At 37.8% G+C, this 22,504-nt stretch overlaps 1 protein-coding gene across 1 annotated transcript in view; it reads right to left on the bottom strand.

Annotated features, from left to right (window-relative positions):
- The window catches only part of PDE11A (phosphodiesterase 11A), a 134,655-nt gene that overhangs the window by 77,000 nt on the left and 35,151 nt on the right, over positions 1–22,504 (bottom strand). Inside the window, exon 3 of the mRNA XM_075756561.1 lies at positions 1,517–1,606. Within this exon, the coding sequence (XP_075612676.1) occupies positions 1,517–1,606 (90 nt within the window). The remainder of the gene's footprint in view (positions 1–1,516; positions 1,607–22,504) is intronic.

The raw sequence follows: 22,504 nt of genomic DNA, 5'->3' as shown, positions 1-22,504 counted from the left end.
TTAGGGCACCAACGTTAAAGAACACCCATATAAGTAAGCATATAAACACTAGTGGTCTTAGCTCTCCTAACGCAGTGGTCATCAACAAAATGTTGGTCACAGTCACTGGAAATTGCCACCATTGGTGTCTACTTTGATAGGGAAGGCAGACTATGGGCATGTCCATCATGTGTTACTTGCCAAGTAATTTCAACTATGGACTAGGCAAAGCTAAAGACCACCAAGGGGTCAGAAATGCAATTAAGTACAGGCCACCATGTAGCTGTCAAATGGCAATGATATTTGTTATGTCTCACGTGGCTGAAGTGGCAACAAGAAACAAAGAATCTGTATCTAATCCAATTTCCTGATTTTGGATTTTCTAATGAAGAATAAGAATGTCCCTAATACTTTTCTGCTGAATGCTTCCTCAGATTAAATGATGACTCCTCGAAAGTCTGTCATTGTTCTCTGAAGGCTGGGAAGCTGCAGCAAATTTTAAGCCTCTATGTAGTCAATTATTTTGTATGAACATCAAAGAAAAATTTTTGGCAGAAATCTTTCTTCCCCCAGTCTCCTCCACATCTCCACCCCAAAATACAGTAGTCTGTAGTCAGACCTGGACAGAAGACAAGCTTAGATCCTTCATGACCCTTAAATATATACACTATTAGAAAGGGCTATTAGTTTTCAAGGTAGTGGAAAGCATTAGTTTCCATACATGGAAAGAACCAAATCCTAAATATACAAATGTTAGTGCTCAATACACAGACCTACCCCACTGTTGTTTCCCCTGCTTTGTGAAGCAAGAGTATGTTCACCACCATCAGTGGTATTTCTACTGAAGCTTTGGAGCTGTGATCCATAATAACAAAAGTATCACTTCCCATCATTGCAGGAAAGGTGATTTAAAAAAAACCAACAACTATAAAAAATAAAATCAAAATTACCATTTTATTTCTTAAAAAAATTAAGACATCTCTGAGAAGTAAATGACATGTGAGGTCAGCATTATTTTCACTTCTTTGGAGCCTCCTGTCCCAACTCATGCATGGCATCAGCAATGTCTATGTGAGTAATGTGAGTAACATATCTATGCAGACACATGCTGTCAAACCCTTCACAAACAGTTTTTTTTCTTGCTTAGTTTTATAAAGATATATCCCCATTATTTGCACATGAATTGAATATTATAAATTCAGGATGGCAAAGGTTTGATATTACTGGAATTTTATGAGAATTTGAATCTCTGCCAAAGAAACACTCTCTCCTGCGCTGTGTCACAAACACAATTGTTTCAGCACTATGAAACATGGAACTGACATCAGGAAACAACAGCCGCCACCACCACGAATGTATTTCCCTCCCACACTCTCTGCTTGCTGCCTCAGTCAAGATAGTGATCTGTTGAAAAATGCATTTTTTGAAATAAAACATAGTTAAAACTGTCTGCTTAGCAAACATGTATACATAGCTGGAATCTGAAGGAACAAGAGATGAAGGTTTGATATTGGTCCAATATATATTTTTTACTTACCCTGCTTCTGTCATATTCCTTCCTTGAAGCTGCAAATAGCTGGGCATTGGATATGGCAATCCCACAGAATGGGAGATACATTTGCATCACCTAGTATCAAAAGAAACTCCCAGTCATTAAAACCAACTGCAGTTAGACACTCATGTTACTAGCAAAGAGACCTAACCCTAGGTGACATATCCCAGGAGGGTCTCTGCTCACTCACTCTTCAGCAGAAGACCAAACACAAACCAAAATCATAACGGGCAAGGCACATAGAACAGAAATCAAACGCATAGGAAAGAACAAACGCATTTCAGTTCACAGGTCTGAGCAGTGAATGTCCTCTAACTTGTCTGGAAAACTGCAGATGCTCAAGTCTATAAAATGTCTGCTGAAGATTACATTAAATTACTGTAGATACTACACCTTCCCTAGAAAAAGTATCCTTTATTTTTCTGGACTGCTTTTTTGTTCTAAGCTCAAGAAGCAAGCTTGAGTCACATTCCTGCTGCTTTCTAGATGATGTAGATTTTGGAGAATACCAGCACAGTGATCCAGAACTATCAGTCAGAAAGCTGATTGTCTTCTCAATGATTAAAAAAAAGGGGGTTAAAGAACATGCTTCAGATACTGGGCCTTAATGCATCACCATACATGAAGAAAGATCAGACAAAGAGGGACAGGGAAAATATTTTGAGGTGCACAAAATTACTTTAGGCTGGCTATGACTTTAGGCATACTTTAGGCTAGCTGTGAAATGAATAAACTAGGCTAGTCAAATATTTGAATACCTGTAGCGCTGGCACTTTCAGAAGGATGACAATGGATCAAAGTACAATAACATTAGCATTTTTAAGCCGCATACTGGTAATAAGTCTGTAACATACTGCCACTCCTGAGTGGTTCCCAAGCTAAGGTCTGAGACATTAAGTAAATTTTATAGGTGCTGAAGAGCCTTAACATTTGCAGGGCCTGTGACAGTTGCAGCACTCTGCTGTTTACAGAGCCACAAGAATGCTGCAGCAGCTAACCTTTCTTCTCTCTAGGCTGTTGACTGGGAGATATGCTGTAAGCAATCCTTTCTGTGACAGGTTTTGGCATCAAGAAAGTGGCATTGGTCTTTGAAATTTCATTAAATTAAAAAAAAATTACTGCTAACCCAGGGAAGCAGGCTATTGAGACTATTTGAGGTAAAAACCCCAAGAACTGTAAGCATCCAGAAGAACCAAACGAGCAGCAACTGCTGTTCTACTTTATCTTCCTTAAACGCTCCATTGGTTACATGTATACTTAGTCTGTGTTTGTGTAACGATGAGTTTTCAAAAAGGATCTTCAGATCGTCTGAATTTTGCCATTCTGTCAGAGTAACTGCACATTCTAAGGATGCACGCAAATACACTATATTGCTAATTTGCAAACAGTTTTGTCCTCCTCCTATCATGGTTCACTCTAAGTGAAAATGACATACTTTAGACTCTACAAACACTCATCGTTTCAGAGAGGCAGTAATTAAACTAGCCAACTATCACACCAGATCAGCAGGAAACAGTACACAAAATGAAAAATAAAAAGACTGTAACAAATCACTAAGAGAGGTTCATTTTTTTTATAAGAACTCTGAATTTTGTATCTTTCAGATTAGATTTTATTTCCAAAACAAAACAAAAATTTATTTTTTCTTGTAATAGTACTAAATATCAGAGCCAGTAGAGATGCAGAGTAGAAGAGCTTTAACCTGAGAAAAATCTGATCTTTAGTGCAATTATGAATATCATAGTGACAGTGGATACGTTTTTACTTAATAAAAATAAGTAAATACTAGTATTTATTGCGCTCATATTGGAACCTCTACTACCAAAAGTAATGTGCTCCTGTGGCAATGGAAAGCACACAAGTTTATAAACCTTCAGCCATCCCAAAAACAGCTAGCAAAGAGATCTTTTTTTAGCCAGAAGAAAATACGATTTTGCAATGTTGAAAAACACTGCTCTCTGGAACCCAAAGTCCAAGGCACTGACTCTATATAGAAATTAGCATCCATAAAACATTGGTTTATGAAATGTCAAAAGTCTAGAAAGCTGATTACTTACATCATTCTTTTCATCACTCAAACTAATTGTGCAAGGTGCAGTGCAACTAAGAAAGAGACACCAAGCTGTTTAAGATAATCAGTAGAAAAAATTAATAAATGTGCACAGCTATGAAGAAAAGCAAAAAACAACTGTCAGGTAGAGAGGAGCCACCTGTGATAACAGATAAATCAATTATCCTGTGTACTTCAGAACAATTGACAAAACAAAAGCCTACTACCATTCCTCTTTTGTACCTTCTGAATGGTAAGGGTGACTGCTGCCTGAACTGCTTTTGGCAAATTCTAATGCAGTACTAAACAAACAATAAAGACATTTCTAATGGTAAGCGAATTTTAAATAAGATTTTTTTTTTGACAAAAATTGCAGAACAGAGTAGAAAGCAGTTATCCCATTCTGGTTTCACATTACGAATTTAAATCTGCAGTACTCAAGACTGCTTTACAAGCACCTCCAATATGTTGATGTTGACACTGCATACAAATATGGAGTAACATAATATTCAACTCTTATCTGTCTGAGCTACATACTGTAAGGAGCTGATATTGTTATGCCAGATTCACTTCAGGAATTTTCCCTCCAAAGAGCGCAAACAGTTGAGGAAATAGCATATACCCCCATAAGCTGGACATATCCTTTTTTCCTCCTTTTAAATCACAGGTATATAATTACTAATTCTCTGGTGCTGCAAGGTAAAAACATATTGCATCACTGAACCATAATGCACTGTAATTCTATTTCCATTCCTGTTTGATTACTGTTATTTTTCCTTAAAGAGAAGGATGTAACTTATAATGAACATACAGCACAGTCCATATTTTACTATCTTCATTCTTCAGCATGGACATGCTTCAGCAATATAATACTGACTTCTGGTAACGGCAAATTGGGCAGAAGACTAAATTGTACTGAAAGAACAGAGTATTGAAAGGTTAGTCATAGGCACACTTTTAAGCGGCACATGACAGGAAGTGACACTGATAAATGACATGCTTATTTTAATTTGCCTTGGTAAGACAAGATCTTGTTAAGAAGGAGCTGTTTTCTTTCTCCCTATCTGCTGTTTTTCCTGCAGCCGTGAACAGGCCAGGACAGCTTGCCTCTACCAGCCAACGTCTGTACAGGCTTTACCAAACAGTTTTATTACACAGTGAAGCCAGCCTGATGCTGGAACTTGTAAAGGAACCACTGACACCTGATCCAAAGGGTGAGCATGCAACATGTTTCCATTACACCTGTGCAGAAAATACTGGTGTGAAACTCATGGAAAAACACCTAACATACCCTTCCTGAAGGACAAAATAACTTCCCTTTGTTATACTGAAGGCCATTAAAAATAATTTTGAAGCAAAATGAGGTATATCTAAAAGAAAATTTCCTTCCATATCTATTTTGAACTAGTGACAGGAAAAGAACCTACAGATGTATTAAACAAAGCAATTTTCTAAGAAAGCAAATAGACAGAATATAAAAACGTCAAAAATATAGCTTTAACAGATATACTTCATTAATTTATTTTGGCAAATAAGATTAGTTGTAATGATTCATCACAATGCTTTGTGGCATATTAACAAATCGGTAAATGTGTAACTGTATATTTTATAAAAATGATGTTCAGTCTGAATAATAAGCTAATCTAATGAACCTGCTGAGATGTTGGAAGAAACTACTATTTTTTTCATGCCAACTATAAAGCATTCAGATACAATAACTGCAGGTTAACAAGATTATATTGTGAATTACTTGAGCATTCAGTGCCCAGGTAACCTGATCCAGTTTCTCATACCTAACCTTCTAACAAGTACTACATCCCTGGGTAGCAACTACACTCACCTCACAAATTCAGTGGCATACAAAAGCTAAAAAGCTGTGCTCACAAACTGTTCAGTATTTTATCAGGGCAGGAAATCTTCTGAGAAAAGAAGATGAAGTAATGGGCACCAGTTCAATATCTCATCCTCTTAATTTCTAAATTCTATTATTTCATTATGGGGTTATTTTATGTTAGGAGTATTAAAACACAGCTACCAAGAGAATGAACAAGATAAGTACTAGAAGCTTTAATATTCAATTACGCAACCACTTACATCTTCAGCTAGGTCCTGTAGATGATGTATCTTTTCCGCAAAACTGCATCAGTAAGATCAAATAACTGCCCCAGGCACAGATAATTCTTCCTTCCCACAGAAGGATATTCCCATTGCTTTAGTATCTCCACACATCTCCAAACTTGTATGCCCAAAGTTAGACCTTAAATCCACAATAAAAAACTAAAGCAGAAGCTTGATACTTGGAAGTGCAAAGCATTCCCAAATTCTGCAATATTAACTGCTAGGACAAGAAAGCTGCAATCTGTGCTTTTTTCATTGTTTTGTTTTTGTTTTTTTTTTTTTATGGCATCAGTCCTGAAATCCAGATGAAGCACACCAGTTCTCCCTAAGAATTTCAGAGGACAGTCTTCCATGTGTTTCTTCTTCATAACCACAATTTTATAGGCCAAAAGTTCTATACCTAGTTGCATAGTTGTCTGGGCACATCCACATTTAGACACCCATACTACATATAATAGTAAAAATGATCATAAAATAAAACCCATCAGTGTGTTATCAACATTGTTCTCATACTAAAATCCAAAACACAGTGCTACACTGCCTACTAGAAAGAAAATTAACTTTATCTCAGCTGAAATCAGGATAGCATCCACCTTTTGTTCCATACCACTTCCTCTTTGTGAGAAGGTATAAAAGCCTTTAGTTTCCTAGCATCCATGTTGTTTTACCCTCATAAATAGCACAAATCCCACACCAACCACAAAACAGTACAAAATATTACCTTTCTTGCCCTATTCAGGAATATAGGTGATCATATCTGCAGACATGTCTTTTGCTTACCTTTTTTTTTTTAATGACAGGTAACGATATAGACAATGAAACTGCATGCATGCAGACCTGCAGTGCAGAAAGTTATTAGCTAATGGTGAAAAACAGCCAGTGCTGCAATGGCAGCACATTGCAGAAGTAAAATGCTAGCTTCGCGCTTGCTGGCTGGAAAGCAGCCCTGAGTTCAGCTTCAGCTAAACGCAATGACATTTACCCTGCCTCCCCCACATGTGGTTTTGCCTGCACTAAGCATCCTCAGAGAGCACCCGCTGCCATAACTATCTGACAGATATAGTCTAACTCATGGCTTCTGACATACTCCAAGCACCCCCTCTGCCTGTGGTCCAAAAGAAAACAATTTTGACATCTGATGGAAGAAAGAAGCTTCTCAGTAAGGCTTGCGTACGCAATCTGGCACAAACTCCAGGTTAAGCTCTCAGCAAACACTTGTCTGGTTCAACTGTTTTCTTTAGCAGCCATAGCACCCGCTTCTCTTTACGCAGCTTGCTTGGTAAGCCTGTGGGGGAATGGAGCTAGTACAGGCTTCCTAGAAAAGGAAAAGTCCTTTAAAGTAAATGTTTTTGCTATAGTTTAAAATTATAAATGTTTTGTGGACATGCTTAAAACTAAGGGAAGCCAGCTGCCCTTTGAAACACTTCCTAAAGTGTTAAAAATAAGTTCAGAGAATGAAATATTCTACTGAATTCTGAAAACAATAAACCAAAATCAATTGCAAAATGGTTAAGCACAAGCATTCATCCTAGCTCCATTACCTTCTGCCAGCTGTGCACTGTCTGGTTATCCATGCCTCTGATAAATGCTGATCATCACCTAGGTTTGCAATTCTCAGAAATATTTTCCAAAATTATTTTTCCACTCCAAGCATGGACAAAACAATTGCTTGGTAGAGACATCCTGTGAATTCTGGACATACAAATAGGGCACATCGCTCTCGCTTATATCAGTGAACCTGCAGAGGCTCTTGGGCCAATTTTCTACTGCCTTTGACTTTTTTTTTTTTTTAGTTTCTATTTGCATGTGGTTATTATTTACACAGTACCATAAAAATGCCCTAATGCTTGCAAAACATAGGGCAGCATCTCTGTCCTATAAAGCTATCTAACTATGAAAGCTTTTGGTGGCTATAAACAGCCTGAAAAGGACCACGGGAGCATTTCTTCAGCACTGACTCTGTGCTTGGCTGCCTGATATAATTACTGGCACACATTCAAACTAGATAACTGCATCATCAGACAGATTACAACACACATCTCCTGTAGGAGCTGGCTTATTACAGTTTTAAAACCTGAATCTTATGTAGGTCACTGTCCTCACAAGCTGTGATGCTGGGAGACTATTGCATGCAGGACCAAGGGGCAGGAATGGGGAGGAATGCAGCTTAAACAGGTTCAGCCTCTGTCTCTGACCTTTTTCCAGGCCCCCATCGCTGCCCTCCAGTTGCTACAGCACAAAATCTAATTTTCTCTCTTTTCTGCTATGCACCTAAGATCTTTAAACTGAGAAAACAAATTAACACATTGAATTTAATTTACAATAATACACTTGTAAAACTGTTTATACAGTTAGAACTATGTGCATCTACTAATCCCATTTCATTTTTCTGGCAGATATTTGGAGGTTTCTTGCCCCAGTCACTTTACAGCTAAACATTATTCATATCTGCCATCACTAGCAGGAGGTGTAGTTCCAAAAAATCTAAACAAGCCACAATGAATTATTCCGTCATACACACAAAAACATTCACAGTGGCTATTAAACCTATTTTTAGCAATATTCTGTAAGACATATTTAAACATTTTAACATTGCATTGAATTTAGCACTCCGTATAAAATGGGAAGGACAATAAATTGTACTGTAAATTTCCACAGGGCACCTCATTTTCAATGCTGTTTCTCCAAATAAATCTGAAATACGAAAACATTTCTGCTAAAGACTAGAAAGCCAAAAATAAATATATGTAAAATGGCTACTATTCTAGGATCCAATCTTCAGATCTCCCACATGCAAAAATCTGCCTATTTTCACTGGAAATTCCTCCTTATTTTACACACACCTGAATCAGTAATAAGCCCTGTCCCAGCAAACACTTCAACCTGCTACTCAGTTATTCAACATGTGATACTAAGCCAAGATTTCCAGCAGGAAAAGTGAGGATGAGAGGAGGAGAAAAGTTACACAAGGAACAATAGTGGTTCTATTAAGATGAGGAAAAGTATGGGTAGCAGTCAAAGACAAAAAAGCAGTGACACAAGGAACATCACCATGCTAGCCTAAGCACCTGTAAGCCCAACGCCTAGCATTTAGCATTTAGTCCTGGGGCTTCAGCAAACGCACATCAAGCTTGAAAGCAAGGAAAAGTCACCTTGCAGGCAGCCTGAGTGAGGGCTGCAAGGTTAAAGTAATATGATTAAACCAGTAAACCAATATGCTTCTATACTATAAGTGAGTTGAAAGCTATGGGGACTCCTCACTACAAGGGCTACTGAGGACTCTCAAATCTGGATGGTGGAGGTATGCACCATGCCTGTGTGACCACCTGCAGTTAGAAGGGCATTGAATCAACTCAACAATTATAGATGACATTTCTTTATCAAGTCTAGTGTTTCCACCCATTGGTTTTGAAAGTTGGCAGGGCACCATCCTTTGTAGCCAAGTCTTACAGAGAAGTGCTAGGCAGCTTTTATTAGTTTGTCTGAAATAACATGAATGAGCAGCATCACGAAAGGTCATGAATGTTCTCAAAACCACAACTCCTACCCACGCCAATTAACTTTCTCTCCTTCAAAGGCTGAACGTCAGTCATCTTTGATGCATCCAAATTATATCATCGCCTTAATAAAAGTCAAGCTGAGAGGGTTCACAGAGGACATTTTACCTGCGTAATGTTTTCCAGAGAGACCAAGAGGGGCTGTTACTGCCAGGCTGCTCTCTCCTGTTCGAAGATGAGCCACTAGAGGCCAGTTCCCAGGCACAGGAATCCACAGCCACTGTGTAAGGCAGGCACTTCTGCAGTGCCTTAAATCTCAGTATATCAAAGCACTTTGGCAGACCATGAGTGTAGTTTTAGAACAGCAATATCATGTCATAATTTTTTTCTAGAGACAGCAAAACTGAGCTATAGAAAGATTTATCTGAGGTGAGGAAGAAGGTCACGAAGAAAGATTTTGTCAAAATTTTGGAAAAGCTCCTGATTCCCACTACGCCTGAATCAGTGGACCCAGCCTGCCCAAAGACAGTGTTGTAAAAGCTTTATAAATATCACTGCATGAGATGGGAAGATCTCAGTGTTAGCAATGCAAAATGAGAGCAGTGAAGACTGATACTACCAAAGTTAAAAAAAGAGTTGCAGATCAGAACTTTCAATTGGCATAGGAGAATTAATAAGTATCACTTCAAAGCTGATTTTTCCTACAACACAATTGCAGACTTCAGTTTTACCATTTCAAATTGCACCACATGTCTGATCTCTGGCAGATATTACCCATAATAACTGACCATGCTAATTGAATGGTATTGAAACCAAGAATAAATTCCACATGCATCCATACATTGAGAATACCATCTTCAAGTCACAATTCTACTTGCAAGTCAGTTACCAACTCCCAATTCTTGTCAATTACGAGAACTAGACTTATTTATATACATCTTGCTGCAGTCTTTAAGTATTAGAGTAAACAAACTGAAAATTATTTCTACTAACTCTTGGCTTAGCCATAGCTGAATGTCATCTTTCACTTTCTGTACAAATTAAGTTTTGTCTTTAAAGTCAGAGTGCAGGCACAGAATCAGAATCACAAACTGGTTGAGGCTGGCTAGAGATCATCAACCCTCTGCTTAAGCAGGACCACCTATAGCCAGTTGCCCAGGACTGCGTCTAGACAGCTTTTGAATATCTCCAAGGGTGAAGACTTCACAACCTCTCCATACAATCTGTTCCAGTGCTTGCTCACTCTCACAGTAAAAAATGTGTTCTGATATTCAGAGTTTCCTGTGGTTAAGTTTATGCACATTGCCTCTTGTCCTGTCACTGGGCACCGCTGAACAGAGCCTGGCTACGTCCTCTTTGCAACCTCCCATCACCTATTTATACATACTGATGAGATCTCCCATGAGCATTTCCTTTCTCTGCTAAACAGTTCCAGTGCCCTCAAGCCTTCCCTCACAGGAGAGATGCTCCGGTCCCTTAATCATCTTTGTGTACCTTTGTTGGACTCTGTCCATGTCTCTTGTACTGGGAAGCCCAGAACTGGACATGTTGCTACAAGTTACACATGAAAAAAAAGAATTTAACTGATCTATATATAACAGTCTGCACTGAGATCACAGTGATATTACTAAGTTTCTATTCAGGTTCTTCTCTCATATACTTCAAAAGGTGTTTTGTGATTTTTTTTTTTATTTTTTTTTAAAGAAAAATATTACTTGAGCAGTAACCTTTTTTTCATGTTGGACTTTGTTAAACAGAGAGAGAATGCTTCTGGAAGAGCTTACTGCAGACGCCCTGATTCCTTTGCCATGCTGAGCTCCTCTTTCAGTGAGGTCTGTGTTCTTGCCTGACTAGAGCCAATGCCAGTAAAGGTGCTTCCTTCTAACTGAACCCCAGCTCTAATACAAAAGCTTGAAACTAACACATAAACCAACTAGGTTTCCTGGGTTAAATTGTGCCTGGTATGAGTAAGTTTAGCTCCCCTGACTGCCCACTGTTTGCAGCATTAGTCCAAAGGGGATGGAAAGGGTTGCTTATGTTCAGCTAAAACACAAAAAAGTGAAGCAAGTTTTCTTATGCAAGTGAAGTCCAGAATTTGGGTGACAGCTTAAAAAGAAAGCCAGGGACTCAGGACACCAACTGTATTCCCTTACATTACTGCTTCTCAAGCAAAGCATTTCTGGTGTTTCTTAGGCTACAGAAGCTTTACCCCCAAACGGAAAATCTTCAATGGAGTGGAAATATCCCACAAAGGACAACATATGGCATAACTGAACCTTCCACATTTTATGCCTCTTTCTTCCAGGATGCAGCTGTACCTTGACTCTTTCTTCCATAAGACATAGAAGCATCATTATACAACATAATTGCATGTTTTTGACATACATCGTTATGTTATTTTTTTGAGTTTCTCCACAACATTGGGAAATTTGCCAGTGGTGTTCTATATTTGCCTATTTTGAGTTTATGTATATTTAATGGCTAATATCACTGAATGTCCTGGCACTTTATCCTGGTGACACTTGTCTACTCTTCATATATTTCTCCTGAGAAAGCTGTTCTTATTCTCCTTTCCAGTTTTTAAGATAAAAAAATAATTGTAAGAAATACAGCATATTCTCATTGTATCATTTTTACCCATGTATTTTTTCTTAGAAACACAATCGTTCTGCAAAAGTGCAGAATCTTATTCTAGCAGAATTGATTATACAACTGGTACACTTGACAATACTGTTGTTTGAATCTGATTATACCAATTAGGTAATCTGAATCAGTTGCTACTATAGCATTTTCAGACCTGATTAAAAGTACTTCTAACACAACATATATTGTAATTTCTACCTACAACATTGTGAGTGTTAACATTTCACATGAAGTAGTGGACTAAACCCTACAAACTTTTGCCTTTAAGAAAATAGCTCACAAACCCTCATGTTGAGCTCATGTATATATATATATATATAAAAAAAAAGCAGCATATAGTAATAATATAATTTTTAGAACAGTTTCCATGCAAAGTAACAGAGAATTTGCTGGAGGAAAAAACTTATCTGTAAATCTAGACAGTGTCATTCTTAGTGGTCTAAGGTTATTAACTACTAAATTAGGGATAGATGAAAACTAATGTAATACCAAGGCAATAGAATAATTTCTTCAACTACAAGAACGAACAAAAATGCTAATTCTTGTTAGCATCAAATGAAAGGAGCTTTTGAAAGACCGTCACAAAGTACAGAAAAATTCCTTAACTGTTTCCTTAATAAAACTATTTACAGAAAAGTGTGTTGAGCAATTACATTACATCTCCTCCTCTTCATTGTGAGCACAGTTAAAAGGAACAACAGCAGAAAAGTAGCTGAGCCAAATACTGCTCTCATCTACATCACTGTGAGCCTGCAGTGAAACCTCAAACATCTTAATTTGGATTTATGTGGTTGTAATTTACAGATTTTTGTAATCTTTAAAAATGTAGAAAGGTGGTTGATGCCTCAAGGATATTTTCATCAGAATTGGCTTTATCAATTTCACAGAAGGCAGACTGACCTTGAAGTTTATTTCACCCTTTCCGGGCAGATGCCAGTCAGAAGCAGCTCAGCATAAATATTTAGAGAATTTCTGTGGATCCACATAATTTGTAATATAGCCTGATTGGTTGGACATTCCCTGCTTTCTCTATGTCTCTAATTCTATGTCTACCAGGATGTCCAATCCCACATTTTACTGTTTAATCCATGCACAAGAATGTGCCAATAGAAACTGGAAAGGAAGTGACCATCTCTGCACAGAACTTTGAATCCTACCCAAAATTTCAATGACAGCAAGTAAGAAAAACATATGGTATCTTTTGGTAAGATCTAGAAAATCACAATTTTAGGGAAAGTGATCTGAACTTGTACTTCAATTTTCTAGCTTTACTCCACTGCAAAAAAAAGGAAAAAAGCACATATGGGGGGGGGGGGGGGGGGGGGGGGGAATTGTCCAGCAAATAGTAAAATGTGCAACTTATGAAGATAAACAATGATTCAATCTGCAATATTGAAAATATACCAGTTCTAGAATGTTTTTATATGAAAAAATTTACTTCTGTCTTTAATTTTTGCTTAAAACATAACTTGAAGTCTTTTTGAATTAAATTGTTTTGCCCAGAACCTCACTAGACATCAGTAAGAATCAGAGTATGGATGAGAGCCATGAGCTTCATGAGTCCAGGTATCCCCTTTCAGCTTAAGTTAAGCCTTGAAAGGATAAACATTGCCCGACGAGTTAGAAGTCAGTCAGGCATATTCCTGAACTAACAGGTCCTTCCCCCCCCCCCCCCCCCCCCCCCCCCCCCACCATTCTCTCTAAACCCAGCACCTTATCATAAATGCTATTTCGGTACTTGTTGATTTCTTCCTCACAGCCGCCATTAACTCTGCAATCAGGGAGGTCAATATCTTTAACTGTTTCCAGCTTATGACACTATAAAAATAAAATCAAGTAATAATTTGGATATTTCCCCAATTCCTTAGAACTTACATGTTCTAAAACAATGATTTACAGAATGCAGCTTTGACACACATTTTATGTGTATGTGGGGGATGTTAATCTATTCAGTTGAAATGGTGGTAATTAACTGAGACAGTAAATTGGTGTCTTCCAGAACTGCATTTTGAGCATGGCTGATCAACAAAGCACCAAGAGAAGCACTGCATTCCATATTACTGCACCTCTGAGTTTTAAGACTAGGTGGGCTACAGCAGTCTGACTTGAAAAATTTGATTTTTTTTTTTTCTTCCCCCTGTGCTGCAGACTTCAAGAGGCTGATGAAAGTGTGTGGGCTGGTTTGGATTTGAGCCATGCTTTTTCCACACATCATTGTGTCTCCTGCACTAATGACTCACACCTGCACATGCTGCTATCTGATTTCTAGGCAAAATTATTTATAAACTGGAACTGCAGGGCCAAATCCTGGTGGTATAACTATACAGATCATGATTTACCTAAAGCACATGTCCGTGAAGCGTAGACAATTTGGGGACACTGAATTCACTCTCCTTTCAGGTGCCATGAAAACTGGACACAGCTTCTCCCCTGATAAAACCCACATTGCAATTTTATCTTGCAGACTGCTACAGATCTGATGTGGTAAAGCACTACTTTTCACCTGGCTGTGAGATAAACACGATCACAGACCTCTGAGGTTCCCTGGACACAGAAAACCATCCTATCTTCTCTCACAGCAGGTACAAGAATTATTTGCCATATAGGCTGTTTATATCTGGAGACTGATGTGCTGCAGGCTACTGCAGACAAAAAAAAAAAAAAAGATTTTATTCAAGCAAAAATACTGTTGCTCCAAGCTTATGATTACAGTTTTGCCTGAAGTGTCTCACTCACTGGTCCAGAGATGTATCCAAACCTTCACGTTATAGGCTCTGCTTTCAGACACACTTCCGCAGTGCTCAGAGTTTTTGCTAGTTAAGATTGCAGAGGCATCAGTATTTGGTAGCAATTACATATCTTTTTCTCCTTCCTCTGCAACTGGCCATGAAGTGTTTTTACTACAGCTTCAGATGAGGCCATTTGTCTTCCTTCCTTTCTTTGGGGTAATTTGGTGAAGGGCACAGAAGAAAAACAGTTCAAAACAACTGCCTAAATGACTTCTCAGAGAGCAGCATTGTGAACCATACAATGAGTTACATCCTCAGAGATATAAAACAGTGATCTACAGCAGTGTAAATATTCAAAGATGTTAATCTTACACCTAAGTAAACACACAGCATCCTGCCCCTTAATGCTGAAAATCATACAGTGTTTTGAATCTTGGATTAAAGCGATTGTGGATGTAAACAAAGCTCTGTTTAAATGGAAAAAACCCAAGCCTTTTTATAGAAAGTCAGGTATATAAGCAAGCCTGTAACAGTTATTTATACAGACAAGCATTTTGCTTCCAGCAACACAAGGCTCTTCCCAATATATACTTATGTATACTTCATTGTGTGCCTCAGAAAAACAGTAAGGTATTAATATTAATATGGCTGTTGAACAGCAGACTGGAGGGCATTTGATTTCAGGTAGCTGAGTTGTGTTCAGAAATCAATATGCTACTGTCTTCTTTGGTGCAAATTTACTGATGTTAAGGGCTTACTTCTGCTTAACAGTAAAATAATTTGGCCCTAGATTGAAAACATTTACAGAGCACCCAGCAAAACAAGGCTTCAATTCCAGTTGCAACCTCTAAGTAGTATCATAGTTCATTCAGCCTTAGCTTGATTCTGTAGTACCAAGGAGTAAAATACTTTACAAACTGAGTAAGGATATCTGGTCATTAAGCTACAGAAATAATGGGACTGTCATCATACCCCTCACAGATATTTTATTTAAAAATGCAGGAAAACAACAGTGCTCTGATTTTATTAGGATTTGAGCAAGCTTGTTCTTTTTTTAACTCCATAATTTTGGACTGAAAGTTGTCATTAGTCAAGCAATGAATACCAACCAAGGCAAGGATGAATGATCAGGGAAGTGCCCTGGGTCACACATCCTTGCTCCTTACAGCTGAGTAGAACTACAACAGAGATGCAAAGAGAAATTCAAATTCAGCTCACTGCACATCTGCCTACATTTCCTCTCCTTCTGCTTTTTTTCCTCTTCCACATGAGTTTAAACATTTTCCCAATGGCCAGTAATTACATCTTAACTTTATCTGCTTAAGAAACTAACAGTCTTAGCTTAGATTATCTTTTGATAGGCAGTCTTGTTGCAGTCCTTACACTCATTTTTCCACCTTTTCTGCCTTCTTTTTCTAATATTAGTTTATTCTCTTCCCAAAATTCTTATTTCCAACTCCATTTCTGTTTACAGAACAACCAATTTTAATTTAGCTATTGCTTCTCCAAAAAAAGTCTATCTTACTTTGTTTTAATTAATTTGATTTTGTGATTATTTTTTTTTTTTAATAGTAAGAAATTCACTACCTCCATAAAGAAAGCCTTCTCTCTATTCACAGAACTGGAACAACCCAAGGAATAATGGATGAATTCTGCATGCCAGCCTGTCAATTGTCCTGAAATATTATATAGGCAGGTAAACAGGATTTATTCTTGGTACTTTTTTCATGACAAAATTTTTACTAGTACCTATGTGACAATGGATTTTATGATGTTTCTGAGAAACTGAACTCAAAACATAACTTTATTTCACTGAAAAAGACCAATAGATGGTGCCAGTATTATCAAATCCAAAGCACCAAAGAGCTCTATATGCTCATATAAATTGCCTGAGGCATTTAAATAAAGATCTTGCTGTTCCTTTTTCTGTGCAAAGAGATCCTCGATTCTGAAAACAATTCATTTTTAATTAGCAACTGTAAATCTCATTTCAGATGCTGGGGAAAAAAAACAACCACTGGGAAAAACCCCAACAAACTACAAAGCAAAACCCCACACTTTTTCAGTCTTTGATTTCTCACGGCTGCTGCCCTAACATGGAAAAAAGCAAATTTTTTTGCATTGGCATTGCCGCTCCTTCCTTCCCATCTATCCATCTTTACTCCTGTGAAAATTCACGCAAAGTCAAAGACTACATCCGTACTGATAGGAGAAAGGAGGCTACAGAGCATAGGGGTATTTCTGACTTTATCTGCTTTCATCCACATGGGCAGCAGGCAATCTCTGCACCACCAGCAGTTTTGTAGTGTCTCACTGGTGGCAGAGCAGTGACACAATTGTGCATGTAGCACACACAGTCCCACATATGGTACAGGGCATATTCCTGCTGGCCTGCAACATGCACTGTGAACAAACCCCCCCTTGAGAGCACATGAGGGGATCCTTTATACCCCTCCAACTGACCTGGTAGGTCACAATCCCTCACTGCTCTAAGGAACTGATTTTAGTCACCTGTGTAGGGTAGTTTTACTTATCTCCAAATACTCAGCTGTCTACTGAACAGAGGTGCAAAACTAGAGCAATCTGTCCTTTTTTACTCCTGCCTTACCTTTGCTTAGAACAAAAAATACCGGGAAAAAACAGACTCTGAGCACTTAGACCACATGAGTACAAGAACAGTTTAACTCCTCCAGGAAAAGCAAAACAATTACAATATTTTCTTTATAATTACAAATATTACAATTACAATGTTTTCTTTGTAATTATTTAAACTTTCTCTCCTAAAGTTTGTTCATTTTATTCCTGCAACTCCTCAAAGTCACTGGTATGACTTGCATGGATGAACCATACAAAATTTTGTCCTTTTGCCAAAGTCTGCATTCATGCTTTCATTTTTACAATTCAGCTTTATATGTTCCCCCTACTCCCTTTAAACCAAAAGCACTTATAAGAACTCAAATAATCTTTTAAACCCTCCTACTCTCACCTTACTGGCAAAAGTACTATAAATGAGCACCTTAGCTGAGTGCATTCACGGATATACGGATGTTACATTTTGTTTTGAAATAATTCAAAACAGGATTTTACTTCAAGCTGTATATTAAGCTGATACTAACTAAGCTAACCCAGCTGCCTCCCAGGTAAGCCAGACCTCTATGTGTACTTTAAGAATATGAATAACAACATCAAAAGAAAACTATATTTCACAGTTTCATATTCATATAAAATGTTATGGACTGCATCATAATTATGTATTGCAATAATATATATGATAGCTATGTACTACATAATAATCTCCTCAGTGTGCACAAGTACTAATCATCAAAATAATTGCAACTGTGATAGTTCTCCAATAAGCAAGTTCAATTACACTGAGTTCTACATTAAAAACCTCTCAAAATGGACACCCAGTTGAAGTTTTATGCAAAATTTCAATCAAAGAGTGTTTTATCTCACCAATAGCATCTCAGGATTAATTTTGGGTCTTGAGATGCTACTTTGGCTAATGGGTAATAAAAGACTTTGCAATAAATTTGCTGGACTAAACCACATCACAACCAGCTCTTTGCAAAACCTGTAGTGGTGCGGTTGTGTCAGAGACAAGCTGTGTGTTCAACCAGCACACAGTGGGCACCATGTTTAAACTCAAAATAATACATTTTTTCATGCTGATACTGTGTTACTCACAGTTACATCATGTAGCAAAAGTATGTTATAGTGATTATTTTATTAGTTGTACATCAACAGTAAAAAAAGGGGAGGGGGGACAACAAAATCAAAATTTGTAATTTATACAGCCATCAATGTCAGTGTATCTACACATTTCCTATGGAGTTCACAGATAAGAACAGATGTAACATCTGCTATTCCATGTGACCCCAGACTCGGTCCCACTCCCCTTCCTTTGGTGGTGTGGAATCTTTCCTCTAGGTTGTTCTTGAGGTGTGCGTAATTTTACAAGGGGTTGTACTTTCTAGTGGCTTATGCTAAATCAATGTTATGAACACCTGAATAGGAGAGAAATTTCTCAACCCTAACTTGTAGCAATGCTGCATTTCAGAAAAATAGGCTGGTCAGACCAAGAATGAGGAGATTTTGTAGCTTCTCAAGGCGGACAAAGTAAAAGTGCATCATTTAATGCACACCTCTTTACCAGAAAATCATCAATAGAGTAGGAAGGAACACCTAGCTGCTATGTTTAGGCATGTGCTGTTTCAGATGCGGGTAAGCTGTTGTCACCCTAATTTTACAATGATTATCTGAAAGACAGAAGAACAAAACGTAAAGATTGGCAACAGTATCAAATAAAATATTATACTATGCACAAACAGAAAGTTACATCAAGAAATCCACAGAACTGTTGGATCTTCCTAAATCCTTTAGCACCCATGCTTAAACAGCAGAAAGCATTGCATAAGCTGTGGTCAAAAATCTTTGTTATCCTGGCTGTATTTGGTATCCTGGTTATTGCCAGAAAACATGTAAATAAAACCATTAACTCTGGTGTAAAGTAGTCCAAATTATTTGGCTCCAGACAGGAACAGAAGCTCAGAATTATACCTTCCATAAGTGAGCAATATACCGAGCACTACACATTATGGTTAGAATTATTTTATAAAGACAAACCTAACTTTAGATGGTATTTCACAAATTGATACAGAAGATAATTTTATCACAGTAAGTCAGGCACCCATATGTACATCACACACATAAAATAGAAATATGAGAGATGGAAGAAGAAAATACAGAAAACAAATTAGCGTTTTTCACATTTTCTGATTCATGTTGGAATACAGTATCACTACCAAGCTCAGGACAAACTTGACTCCTTGGCTCCCCAAAGTCAGACCTAATTATTGTCAGAAGCAAGGTCTCATTGCAAACAGAGATTGAAAAAGCTTGTTAAGAAAAATGAGTTCTGTATTAAAGGGGTTATGCTGTCTCATGTGTGTTCTGGCTCTCTGAAATGAAGTTATGTATTGCTGTGCCACCGCTTTATTTTGTGAAATTCTAAAAGACTTCTAAACCAAAACAAACTCAAACACATCGGGTGCTAACTAATTTTTCCAAATGCTGTTATTCTCATTCAGCTTCCTAGGATCAAAGAATTCATGAATCAAACCACTGCTCTCTGAGGTACTACTTCTGGTTTGATATGCATTTTATTTCAGAGTCTGGTTGTTCATATATATATATATATATAAAATCACAGAAGATGAAATGCTGACCTAGACCACTGTTGTACTAATATATATATTTTTCTTAAGGGCAAACTTATACTTAATAAAGCTTCTGTCTGAGACCCTAAAAAAAATATCAAAATTAGTATGGGGCATTTCCTTTAACTGAATTCAACAATTCACTTTTCCTCATGCAAGCTGCACTTATGCTGCCTTAAATGTGACCATCTCAGAATACAATCAGCATATAATTATTTTCTCTCTTATTGGAAGATAAGATTAGTTCCAGTAGCCATGACACAAAGTAGTAAACAGAGTTGTGGTTTCTTGCTCAGCTCTGCCACTGACCTGGCGGGTTACTGCAAGCCACTGCTTCTAAGTGAACATCACTGGAAGATTTCAAAGTACTATGAAAGTACCATAAGGATACTGAGAACAAAATGTTTTAATTTCCCAAACAAGCTTCACTGAAAACCAGATTTTTCCTCTGCTGTCATATGAATATGAAAGTTTAAGTTCTTCAGAAATAAAGTTGTCTGTAAGAATGATGCATTTTTTCCCTAAGCAGCTTTTTCTTTTCTCTTGCAGCTGTTCTGTACTGAGGAACAGTCAAGGCACTGGACAAGCACTGCTTGTTGTCTGTATTGGTTACCACTGGGGATCACAGCCTCTGGCTTCAGAAGTGCCAGACCTTCTCCTTGTTCTGCAGCTAAGAAGGATTAACATTTCCCTTCTCTGGGACTCTGAGGAGCAGTGACACTGTTCTTAGATCTCCTTGGGAGGAGATGTCTCCATAAAGACATACTACATTCAGATGATAACAACTCGTAAATGAGGTGCCATAATGTCAAAGGAAACTGAAAACACGGGCTTCCATGCCAGAACTTTGTCCAATATGTGGACAAGCATACTGAAAACGGAGACTTCACAGTCATCCTGCAAGCACGTGATTTATGTAATGACAAATGTTACACTTCCTACCATAACTAAATAGGCTTGACTTATTACCAACAGCTACACTAGAGCTAAGAGACTATCTGCAATAAATACACAAATAAATACCCATGCAGCTTCATTTTGAATATAAAAATCAATTTCCTGCTGTGTTCAGTATCCACTTATATTCTTAGGGGAAAAAAAAGCAAGCAAGCTGCCCTTGAATGTATAAGTAGATCTTATTTATGAAAAAATCTTTCCCCATCCCACACACTGAAGGCAGACAATGGGAACAGCATTACATTAATGATACCAGTAGCAAACTTATACTTTGTGCTTATTTTGTGTGTTCCCATAAGTGCAAGAGAAATGCAAAAGAGCAGCAACCAGTCATCTTATGTTTTTTTGTATTTTTGAAGGCAAAAGTCAAGTCATGAATGGTTACCACAAACATTTCTAGAAACGTGTGGGGAAACTCTTCAAACACATGAGTTGGGAGAGGACTTATTTCACCGAGGAGAAGGAGCTATCTCTGATCACGAGAAAATTAAACACAGATAGCAGCTACAGATTTAATATTTATATTTTGACAGAAGTACTGAATTTTACACATTGATGCCCCCCTGTTTTTAAGCCCATTTAGCCCAATTGTGATTGCAAGTCAGTTTCATTAAAAGGAGAACTAGATTAAGGAAGTAAATATTGCTTTGAAGCAATGTTATTTTATATAAGGGGTGTATTAAGTCTCATTACGCTGAACCAAGTAGAAAATAAGCAGAAGTTTTTTTTTTTTTAAGTGCTAATCCTTTTTGAATTAGCCTTCAAACAAAAACTTTCTTCCCATCTTACTCAGGGCTCTGCTACTTCTCACTAGTACGTGCCCACAAACCTCTCTATTATTTCTGCTTACATAGGCATGCACCACATAAGCACCTCCATTTTGGGCTGTGACAAGTGCACGTCAGTTTGGGGACATCTCTTGACTTGAGCCTTATGTTCCATAAAGGAGCCTAATTGCTTCACATAGCTATCAACAAATGAAGAGCCCAGTGATTAAAGCTACCAACTTTTAAGGTTCAGCCCAACACTTGACAATACCAATATGCACATTTATAAGGCACTTACTATTCCATTAACCAATGAAAGGAAAAGCACTCTCCTTGTTTTAGATATGAGTGTTGTGATTGTCTCCCTGTGTTTTATGGTGTGAGTCATCTTGCATAAGAAGTCCCTTGATTTTAACTACACTGCAGAACACTACATTCATTTACTTCCAGCTGCGTGGAAGTCTACAATCGGAGTGTTTGAGAGCTCTTTGGATGTGAGCTACTGCCCATTCATACAGCTGCTAATACAACTGGCTAATGGTATTGAACCCAATTATTTGTATTTTGTATTATACAGGATAACACAACTGGGGTCCTAATTCAATAGCATTGAAAGACACGCAGAGAATTAAAACCTCACATGGAAAACTAATTGCATTTCTCAGAGTAATGTAGTGCTCTCTGCAAATTAAAAGATGGATTTTTAGTTGAAGGGGATAAATTCTGACCTTTACATCCCCAGTCCCAACACAGGAGACCACTGACACCTCCTCTTCTCCCTAAGGCACAGGAGAAGATGTGTATAGGTGGAAAGCAGACATATACAGGTGAGAATTGTATGCATAAGCAGATAGAACAGTAGCACAGAGTGCAAGGTGGCTTTTGGAGCTCTTACAGACTGCAGAGACAGCCCAGAGAAGCTATAATAAATTATTACTTGCTGAGTTTGACAGTTCTAATGTCTACTAAAGATTGCAGTGACCTCCAGAGTAC

The sequence above is a fragment of the Balearica regulorum genome, chromosome 6 (assembly GCF_011004875.1).
Source record: "Balearica regulorum gibbericeps isolate bBalReg1 chromosome 6, bBalReg1.pri, whole genome shotgun sequence".
NCBI classification, from domain to species: domain Eukaryota; kingdom Metazoa; phylum Chordata; class Aves; order Gruiformes; family Gruidae; genus Balearica; species Balearica regulorum.
Note: the sequence above shows the minus strand (reverse complement) of the source record. Positions and strands in the feature narration are given on the sequence as shown.